The 11642-nt window shown below is 29.3% G+C and overlaps 1 protein-coding gene across 2 annotated transcripts in view; it reads left to right on the forward strand.

Moving 5' to 3' along the window:
- The window catches only part of LOC129913271 (AN1-type zinc finger protein 6), a 67426-nt gene extending 56935 nt beyond the window's left edge, over window positions 1-10491 (forward strand). The window contains exons 3-7 of one of the 2 annotated variants that reach the window (XM_055991859.1): window positions 1065-2125; window positions 2220-2375; window positions 6260-6631; window positions 7400-7553; window positions 9633-10491. In XM_055991859.1, the coding sequence (XP_055847834.1) occupies window positions 2027-2125; window positions 2220-2375; window positions 6260-6631; window positions 7400-7553; window positions 9633-9781 (930 nt within the window). In that variant the 5' untranslated portion in view covers window positions 1065-2026 and the 3' untranslated portion in view covers window positions 9782-10491. The remainder of the gene's footprint in view (window positions 1-1064; window positions 2126-2219; window positions 2376-6259; window positions 6632-7399; window positions 7554-9632) is intronic. The other variant, XM_055991860.1, reaches the window with a different exon arrangement.
- Window positions 10492-11642: the final 1151 nt, after the last annotated feature.

The following is an 11642-nucleotide window of genomic DNA, read 5'->3' on the forward strand; positions in this document are numbered from 1 at the left end:
TCCAAAAGTCGGAAATCAGAAATATCAAATTTCTGACCATAACTTGGGAAAAGTTCACTAAACCGAATGGTTATAATAAGCGACCCTCGGATTAAAGTGAAGACATAACTCTAAAATAATAATTGGACGAGCTGAAGTCAGAAAGTACGAAAAACGACGTCACTTCCTGTCTGACCGGAGAACAGACTTTCGTATTTAACGAAAATCTTTCGTATTTAACGAAAATACGTTTACGTTTACTTATGAAAGATATCAAAGTGAAGTGTCAAGAGGATACCTTCTTCCGCTTTTCGTGCCACCGCCACTGGTCTTCTCTGGACGAAATAAGGGTACAAGAATTCGGAACTTGAAGTATCAAGATTTTGAAAACAGAATCAAAGAATGGATCTCCTTTCTAACCACGACGAAGTGGACCTTAAAGACCTTTCTCACGACCCAAAACGATCATTGATCGCAGTTTTTGTCTTCTTTGACCAGAACCAAAATGCTATTTAAGTTTGAGCAATTTATGCAAATCTTCGTTTATTTCAGTATGAAGGGATTGCTCTTAATTTATGATTTTTATACCAAATGAATGAAGAACATATTCAAAATCTCAAAAATACAAATTTCTGATCAACTTTTTACCTCAGTCAAAGAAATTAGAATTCATATAAATGAACACCTTATTCGAAATGAATTTCGAGGTTGTTATTCAATTCTTTTAGCCATGCACCTTTTCGTTTGTACCTCAATAAATAGAGAAAAGAGTTCCCTTTAAGTGTTTAAAAAAAAATTACAGAAATTTGGGTTCCCATGCCTTTTTACAATTCTCCTACTTAAGGTATTGATCATAATATTACCAGAAAAGCTTTGATGCAGGATAATCTTTCATAAACTGTTGTCAACGACAGTTAAATCCACATGTTCTTTGGGTTTTTCACTAGATTATTACTTGTATCTACTTTATTTTATGCAACCTTATCTTGTTCCTTTAAAATTATTATTATTCCACTTATTGTTCACATAATCTTCGATTAAAATCAATTCTATAACACTTTCTTTTTTGTTTATTCCATTTCCAGATTGATTTCATCACAGAATTACACCGATAATATCCACTAAATTTGATTTATATTTTCTTTCTACGTGGCACTGCGTACCGCTCACCACTCATCTACAAAAAAATCATTCCCTTGGATTCAACACAAGAGAATTTCAAAACAAAACAACAACAAAAGAAGAATATATCTTCAAAGGAGTTTGCAGCAGCATCAGACAGCTCGCTGAGAGAACAACTCTACATAATAAGGAAATTATAAAAAAAAAAATAAAAAATAGTAGAACAGAAAAAAGGCACAAAAGTTCAACAACGTGTGCGTCATCTTTAAGACGCCTAAATAATATTAAAAAAAAAACCTAATCTTTCTGCAAATATCAGTCGAAGATTCCAACTTTTTTGTTGAGTTGTAGTCATCGTGTGATTATTTTTAATGAATGAATACGTTTCCTGTGACGGATTGTTTCACAGAATAAAACGTCAACCTAAAGGATTTTTGTGACATACAAAATCAAGAGCAAATCAAAAACCTTATACAGATAAATTTGGATAAAAAAATAAGATTGTGAATTAATTTTATTATTTTCAATCGCATTCAAAGAAAAATTTAAAAAAAAAACTATATAAATTATTAGTATTGCTAATTTTCTGGGACCCTTACGTATTTCCTAAAATTTAAACAAAAAAAAAAGAAAATAATAGTTATAATAATAAAACAAAAAAAATATAAGTCGTTTTGTCGCTGTGCGAAAACAACATAGAAATATATATATTTTAGTAAATCTAATCGCTTGACTGTCTGCTTCAACATTTTTGAGTAGACAAAAAAAAAATATTAATTAAATTGATTTTTCTAAATCGATTAAACAAAATAAAAAGTCACTAAAATATATATAAAAAAAAAAACAATAAATCAACAAAAAAAAAAAAAACAACACCACCTCCTCAGCAACACAGCTAAATATATATTTATAAAATTAAATAAAAATGGAACGCGAATCAAATCCAATGCAACCCATGTGCCGCTCTGGATGCGGTTTCTATGGTAACCCAGCCACAGATGGACTCTGTTCCGTTTGCTACAAAGTAAGTCCTTCATTCTTTTTGTTTTTTTTATCACATTCACATAAATGAATTATTTATTAATTTTATATTTAATTTTTTGTTTTTTTAATAAAAGGATTCCTTAAGAAAAAAACAACAGCCACCAGTCAGCAGCACGCCTGTGTCAGTTCCAAGCCCACAACCGAGTCCCACATTTAGTCCAGCCATTACAGTCACCAACACAGCACAACCAACAGTACAGAGTTTACAGCAACACAATGAAATAAAAGAAGTAAGTAGATCATTTTTTGTTTTGTTTTTGTATTCGATGTTTTTAAGAAATGTAGTATTGGATGTAGATTATTTTTTTTTTTTTTATCAAAATTGTTCTATGAATACAAAACAAATTTTGTTGTTCATCCTCTCGCTGTCCATTATATTTGAATCTTCTACAATTTTCATCAAAAAATGTATTTATCAATGATGTATACTCTTGCGGTGTAAGGGTTTATAACAAAGCAAATCGGATTGTTGGTTTGAGTTTTTAGCACTTAAGAGAACAGGTTTTATGTTATAAAAAAATTTCTATGTGGTTTAGGATATTTTTATTTGTATAAAATCAATAAAACAATTAAAAACCATTGAACTTGAATCTTACGTACTATTAAAAATAATTTTCATTTATCTATCAGTTTTTTTTTTTTTAAGATGAGATCAATTTCGAAAGATTTTAAATTGGCAACACATCTAACAAAAATTATATGAACTTATGTATTTTTTGCATCCTTAAGTTGGGGTACGTATGACCGAAAAATTAATATTCAACCGATTAATGTTTGACCGAAAAATCTTAAATTTTCTACAGCTCTTAACTGAGACAAATATAACTTAGCTTTTCGAAGCTAAATATTAAAAACAAAGTGGTTTTCATGGTTTTTTAATTTATTTTTCCTCAATGTAGAGTTGCTCAAAAGATAAGATTTTTCGGTCTATCTTGATTTCGGTCAAAATTACTCATTCCCATCTTTGAGCTTTCATATACATATATATATATGTACATATATATACCAAGTAGTCCATATCTACTGCAGGGTTCTAGACTTAAGTATCTTAAAGTGAGTTTTCTTTCTTCTTGTCTACACTAAGCTTGATTTTGATGCCTAATCATTACTAATATTATCAAAGTAATTACCAAAGAACTCCTTGGAAAACTGATCCTGGCATTCAATTACCCTATATATAGGTAAATTGCTTTTCATACACCTAACGAAATATTTATAAATTTGGATTGTGAAATTTATTTCAATATTAGCTATTTTGCTTCCTAACTAGAAAATGATTTTTTGTGTGCATTCGAACACAAGCCGAAACCAGTCTTAAATTTTCTCGGAGAATGCTGTCTTTAGAAAGTTATGCGAACCTAAAGTTGCCTTTCTTTCAAAACCGAAAACAGAACTCTAACATTTTTAAAATATCGCAGACACATCTATTGCCTGATTCACAACATTGCGAGACGACGAGACGAGAGCGTTGCGAGGGTAAAATTAATATCTGGATTTCCTTATTTTCACACACATTCTTCTATTTTCTGTCAAAAATAAACAATTACCAAAAAAATCTTAATATTACCAAATGGCTTACGAATTAAATGACAAAGAAAAAAAAACAACTTTAAAAGAAAAATACTAAAAAATTATGTTTTGAATAAGAATCCATTGATTTAGTATCTTTAATCAACATTCAATGTTAGGTCGAATCTCAAATCCCGATTATTTCACAAAACTTAAACTTCGAATAACTTTGAAAATCAAACACACAACTTACATAGATGATTTAGTTTTTAGAGTCATATTTTGATGGTTATCAATCTTCATACTGGATAGAAACTATACCAAGTACGACCACTTGTCATCCTCCTGAGACCCAGGTTTTTAAATTAATGAAAAGAAGTATCGTATTTGGTATCATTCTTTTAAAAAAAATATCAGTATGCTAGGAATTAAAACCTGGTGTAAAACTACGGCATACGTTCGTTATCGTATGGTTACTATGTGTCCCCATCTTTTTCTACTAATTAAATAGAGAGAGCAATAGTCAAAACGTTAACGTATGATCGTAATCGTGTGCGGTAATTCGACCCCTGGTCCCAATAGCCCAAAAAAATAGTTTTTCCGTCCACTGTGCTGTGACTGACTTTTTAAATTTTATTATAATGTTGTACTATGAACATATAACTTTTCTTAAACTTTTTTGTTTTAATAAAAATCGGTTCTGTGTTTGTTATACCTACCTGTGAAAAACAGAAAAACAGATCTTTAAAATAAAAATAAAAACTGTTTCAAGGCCAGATATACAACTTGAATCGCACCATTAAATACAAACAATAGTCGTTCCAGTGCTGATTTTCTATATTATTTTTTTTTTTAACAAAATTGCTTGCTACATTTGCAGTTGCAAAATATTCTCTTTAGAAAATCAAATTCGAGTTAATTATTTTGTCGTTAAGAGTATTAAAGAAATAACAAGCTACATGCAACAATTTACATTTTTCATAATTAGTCTATGTTAGATTTAGATAACTTACTAGTTGTTGTGTCCGTCTAAAAAATTCGTATGTTGTATGGTGTTCGTTTAAATAGCATTTGAAAGTCTTTCGACATCTTATGGTTAATTTTTTATGCTAGCTCTCATATTGGAGGTCTTATAAATAGTTCAGTCAATGAGGAGTCAAATGCAGGGGATCCGACAAAAGTTGTGACGTCAGCAAAATTTGAATGCAGTATTGAAGAGGGGTTTATCTTGGGTATAAATCTCAGTTTGCGTATTCTTTGGTCTTGTGGGTCGTCCGCCATTTTGAAAAACGCGTTAGTCTCAATATCTCGAGAACGACTGGTGGGGCAGAAAATTTGCAAGAATTTTTTAAGATTGGAAATATAATTATCTTTCTTTTTGTAGTAAATCATTTTTTTCTAGGAGTTATACATTCAGAGTTACAGTACCACAACTAGTGTATTTTTTGATATTTTAAATATTTTAAACACCCCTTAGAATTAAGTGGGAAATTACTGAAAATGAGATACTTTGCCCCACAAGACCAAATAATACGCAAACTGAGATTTATACTCAAGATAAGCACCTCTTCAATACTGCATTCAAATTTTGCTGACGTCACAACATTTTTCGGATTTTTCCCCATTGACTGAACTACATTTCAATATTTTTGCTTTGATGCTGACGGATACTGAGGCGTAACTTTTAAAATAGTCTATGAAGAAATGAAGCTTAAGACTTAAATTTTAATATTTCGGTTGCAAGATAAAGCACTTAACACTAAAAAATTAAAAAATTGATCTAATCAATGTTCTTTCTTTTTTATGTTTATTCATTTTTTTCTTATGTAAAGCCTATAACCATTGAGTGTATGTTGGTATATTTTATTTTAAAGTGCGTTAGCTGACTCCTCACAGAGCTCTTCTTCTTTTCCTCATTCTTTCCTTCATTAAATTCACACGAAATACCTAAATAAATATTTTGTACCTCCTTCTTATCGCCATCATAAGCTCCATATTGTTTCATACTAATGTACTTGTTATAAGCAAGTGAAAAATTACTTATTTATTCGATAAACAATCTCCTTGAGCTATACTTCTAAGCTATTAGTTTCAAAAATGTATAAATAAAAAAAAAACAGTCAGAAAATTTTTCTATCAACAAAATAAAAAAAAAATCATCTACTGCCTCAAAGAACTCCAATTGGTATAATTCTTGTTACCATGTTTGGTATAAACTATCTCAAAAATGATAATGTTAAAAATAAAATCGAAAAAATCAAATTGATAAAATTGTCCAATGAGAAAGATGCAGTTCTCGAAGTCCCCATCGAGGAAGTGAACAAAAGCACTGATCTGCAAAAAGTAACCACTCTATTGGTATCATATCTGCAAATTAGTCTTGTACAATTGCTTAAATCAACGGCCAACGCTGAGGGTGATGATTAGTAGAAGAAAAACTCTTTCCTAGAGCAAAAGTAGTCTTAGTAAATTTGGAATTAAAAATATTAAAAAAAAAAAAAAAACAAAAAATTAAAACAAATTAACAAACATCAAAAAAAGCACATAGAAAAGCAGAAAAAAAATATAAAATATCTAAAACGAAAATTTTTAAAATAAAATTAAGGCGGCCTGTGAATCAACATTGTCACCAGCATCATCATCATCCGCATCAGTATCGAGTTTGAAGACGACAACAACAGCAAAAACGGCAGTGTCGGTGGGATCAGCGTCGACATCTTCCTCCTCATCATCATCATCACCTTCAGCTACTACCGCAACAACTACAACAATTCGAACAGGAGCGACAAGTTGTTCTTCGTCAGCAGCAGTTAGTATCCTCAATTGCTCGGCATCCTCATCCTCTTCCAATTCAAACTCTACAACAAAGTGCTGTTCTACTTCCGTTTCCGCTTCGTATTACTCAACGTCATCGAATTTGATTTCGATACGAATTATGGACTCCAAGGAGGCACTTAATAACTCGGCTAAGAAAAGGGTAAATGTTATTATTTTTTTTTTCTCTTACAACTACTACATATTTCTACTACTACTACTAGTAAAAGTTTTGTTGCATTCTTATTTTTCTTATAAGAGGAAAGAGCCTATAAACAGAATTATTTAGTGATAAAAAAGAATTTTTGCTTCTTTCTTCATCTCGTTTGGCTTTTTAATTAGTTTGTTGGTTTGGCGCAAAAGTTAAACAGCGATAAGTTCCTTAATACCTATACCATGCCACAAAAAAAATTAAACACAAAAACATTAGCTCGCTCTCGTTGTTCGAGTTGATGCGCCAGGAAAACATAAATAGCCCTTAAGCTAGCCTGCATTTAGTATTTAGTTGCTTTAAGTTTGTGCTTGTACAGGCTAGTTCTATGCTCTGTTGCATTTTAATTCAAAATGATGCTGGCATATAGCCAGATTTATAATAAGGCAGCCAAGTCCAAGTTCCCCTTTATAAAATGTCATCTCTCGAACAGAATATGTAGCTTGCATCATTGAAGGGAGATGAAGAGAAAGAATTTTTTTGTTTCCTCATCTCGTAATACTCGATGGAGAGATATAAAAAGAGAGCGAGGAAGGGAGAGTAGAGAAGAGATGAACAACAAATATGTTTTAATAGAATTTTAGTATTTTATGTACATATTACATATATGCATTTGAATTGGTATTTTGTAGAAAAGCGTTTAAATGAGATTAAAATTTGTTGTGTTTGATGTTTTGAATTTATTATATTATATTTTTTTGTTTATTTTTTAAATTACAGAAAATAAATGAAGAAAACACAGTTAAAGACAGTGCAACAACGGCAGGTCCATCAACTTCCACAAACGACGAACAAGACGACAAGGAAGGTGATAAAGATGCAAAAAAGAAAAAGAATCGTTGTGCTGTCTGCCGCAAGAAGGTTGGATTAACAGGTGAGAAATTGTTTTGTTTTTTCTGTTGAATTAGAATAAAAACGTTTTTTCAAAACTCATGTTGACAGGTCTCAACACTCTTCATTATTTCAGAAATAATAGCTATTTTTGTTAAATGTTAATATGATAGAGCAACCATTGCCTTTATTCGTATGACTCGGTCATGAATGCACTCATTTTATTAATGACTGTTATTGTGCTGAATTTTTGACAACACGCTTAATTTCCTCCAAAGAATATGGTTGCCGGTTTTCTTACTTCAAATAACTTTCGTCCTCCGCGGAATACCTCGACTTTCGATCGAAGGTTGTTTTCGTTTCGGGACTTCCTTTGAAAAGATACCTCGATAGGCCTAAATAGACGTTTCGGAGAAATTAGAGTATTTGTGAATACGTTCCAACTGAGTTTACATGGTTCCTAAAATTCTTTAATGCGAAACGGTGTTTTCAAAATCAGTGAGGAAAATTTCTCCGAAACGGCTGAACCAATCGGCTTGACATTTTCAGACGATCTTTTTAGATACTTTTGTCAGGTACTAAACGAAGGAATAAGGTTTCTGATAAAAAAAACCATTTTGTCAATGGTTCTTCTAACGAAGAAAAAAATAACAAAATTATAAAAAATTATTAAAATTATTTTAATTTTAAGTGGATGAGCCCACTGTCGTACCTGGGCGAAACGCTTTATAAATTTTTGGAGTTGAGGTCAATTGAACTTATATTGAATTATATTCTTTCGTTCATTACCTGTATTCATCTATTCTAAAAATGAATCCTTTGGTTTTTCATATTTTAGATTATTTGGATCTGAGATATCTTCCTCACCGCCAGCGAGATCTACTAAAAAAAAAAAACGGAACACCCAATATTTTTCTTAATACATCGAGAAATCTTAATATGAACATCACAATTCGCAAAAATTAAAAACGAATTGAAATGTGGACCACTTCTTTTTTAAAAACGAAAGTATTGCTTTCGTAAACGAAAATCAGAACAGGGGTGTATGTGAAATTCGTTTTTTTTTTTTTAATTTTCAAGCATTTTTATAATACAGTACTATAAGAGTTATTACTTTGTTATATATTAGTTCAGAATGCATTTGAAATAAGGGGTAAATTCACAAACGTCAAATTTTTTGGTAGTGATTACTCATCACTGCTTTTTTGCGATGCTGATCGTTGCTCAGCTGATGACGATGCGATTGACGCTGATTGACAAAAAGTTTTACGTTTATAAACAATTTTTGCTTAATGATAGAAATGTACTAATAAAAACTCTTTGTTGTAATTAAAATCGGAGCCACACATTTTATCTTTCGAAGAACCTTCCTCCACAATACTGACTTCGATTTTCTGCCTGCCATACATTCACCTTTATAATTTAATTTGGTTTCTATTAGTGGTTTAATTTGTGGACTGGTGAAATATTCCCTGAAATTCATCAAATTCATTAATTTAGAACTTGATTAAATACTTTTCATTGTCCTTTTCCGCCTTTTTTAATCCAAATTACTTGACATACAAGTACTAAGTATCTTCGAACCCAGCTTATCTTAAGCACTTATTAACTCGGATACTCGCTCTTAACGAAAATTTTGTACATATTATGTGCATTTCGTGATACTAGGTGATTTAAACCAGTTCTTAGTCTTCACTACTGCTGGGTACTAAATTGACAGAACTAGAGCTAAGTTTTTTGGTTGAAAAGTGAGTTGATACCAATTTGATTACTTATTTTAGGACTTGTGTATTGATAAAACTTAGTGGTCTAAAAAGTTGGAAGTTTGAAGAAAAATACTCTCATCTGTTATTTAATCGGGTTTTGTTTGTTATAAAAGGTTATTCGATATCCCAATAACGTGGTATACGTACTTTTTGTATTTAATTTAAAAAAATATATATTTTAAACGTGACTCCCGCTGACAGTACGTTATACCGAGAGTACGTTTTTAATAAATGTAGAAAACCCTTAGTATGGCCAAGTTTTCTTTTTATATTTATGTTTATATTCTTTATTTTTTCGATTTATTCAACTTTTTTTTATTTAATTCTAACTCTATAATATCTTCTTTTCATTTTAGGTTTTGAATGCCGATGTGGTGGATTATATTGTGCTGTACACAGATACAGCGACAAACACGACTGCACATTTGACTATAGGGAACACGGGGCCCAAGAAATTAGACGCAATAATCCTGTAGTTGTTGGCGAAAAAATACAAAAAATTTGAACTTTTGTGCCATCAGTTTTATAATATACATATATATATATATACATAAAAAATTAAATTTAAATAAATATAATTACAACAAAAAAAAAATGAAACAAAAAACAAACAAAAAGGAAATATACACATATAAAAAGAGGAAAAAAAAAAAAACAAAACATTACAAAACACAATACACACACACGCCCACATATAAAAAAACTACAATTAAATAAAAAAAATGGAAAATAAGTATAGTACATAATACAATTTAAAAAACAAACAAAAAATTAAGAAAAAAAAAATACTAAAAAAAAGCGGAAAAAACAATACAAAACATAAAAAATCGTGAAAAATTACCTAGTTTACTATTAAATTAAAAAAAGAAAAAAAATATACATAAATAATAATGCAAGTGGAATATTAAATATTTTTTTGTTCTTTTGTTTTCTTTCGAATTAATATTGATTATTATTATTACTTACTATATATATAAAGAGAAAAAAAAAAGAGTTTTTAGGTAAACAAAAAACATAAACGCATATATGTATGTAATATGAAAACAAAAAATCAACTTACTTTTATTAATTATCACTCTTAAATATAATAAAACAAATTATTATTATGATTATTAATTATGTATATTAATTCTGCCGCCGCTGCAACCAATTTATTAATCTCTCTCTCTCTCTTACACCACCAAAAACAGACAGACAAATAAAGTTTTTTCGTCATTCATTCTTTTTTCTTTACCTTTTTAAAATGTTATTAAGAAATAAACATCTATTTCAACAAAATCAAAACAAAAAAAATAATGCAAAACAAGTCTATGATCTGGAATTATAACGAAATGTTCCTTCCTATCAAAAGAATCTGTCGTATTTGAATCTGTTGTGCTATAAATCTCGAAATAAATGTTACAGATTTCAAGATTCATAGCAGAACTCCTTTGAATAACAAAAGATTCTCTGAGAAGAACAAGAGCGCAGCCACTTGATGATAAGACAAAGAACATTCATTAAAAAAGAAAACAACAACAAAAATCTGCAATAGTAAATTAGAAAAATATTCACATATTCTCCTTGCATTCATCATCTTTCTTCCCGTTTTTTCGCTTTGGAAGTTATTTTCTTAAATTTTTTTTTTTAAATTTCTTGTTTTTATTGATTTTCTTTTTCGGTCGTTTTGTAGTTAATTTTTTTTTTTTCATTTAATTAATTATTATTCTTATTTTCTTTATTAATTAGTTTGTAATTGAAAGAAAATCAAATCTAATATAATATTTACAATTTATTATTTTCCCAAAAGTTAATTAAAAAACAAATAAATAAAATAAAATTTAAAAAAAAATCATAAAAAAACAATACTAGCGTGTCTATATTATAATTAATTATATATCATTTTTGCTTTAACAATTAAGGGAGTTTTGTTTCTTTACTTTTTCCGACTATAGTTGAGTATTTTGTTTTAAATATTTTTTTTTTCTGAGTTAAATTAGTATGGATATATATGAGTTGTACTTGTAATTATTATTAGTTTTTTAATTAGATAAATTTTAGTTGTATTTGAGTATAATAAAACAAAAACAAAATAATAAATAAAAAACAAGAAGAAAAGAAAAATACATGTTTTAAAATTAAAAACAACAACAACAAAAAAAAGTAATTTTGATTTGCAAAAAAACCAACAACAACATTCACCAATATACAGTTGAGAAAATACCAATCATTTTACTAACTATGTAATTACAAACAAACAAAAAAAAAAGTATATATAAAAATGAAAAAAACAAAAAAAGCAAACAAGAAATATGGTATGATAAATGAGTAACATTTTTAAGAACTTTAACTTTATTAATTGTAAGCTATTATTGTAGTGGAAATGA

This window comes from Episyrphus balteatus, chromosome 3, assembly GCF_945859705.1.
Source record: "Episyrphus balteatus chromosome 3, idEpiBalt1.1, whole genome shotgun sequence".
Classification (NCBI taxonomy): domain Eukaryota; kingdom Metazoa; phylum Arthropoda; class Insecta; order Diptera; family Syrphidae; genus Episyrphus; species Episyrphus balteatus.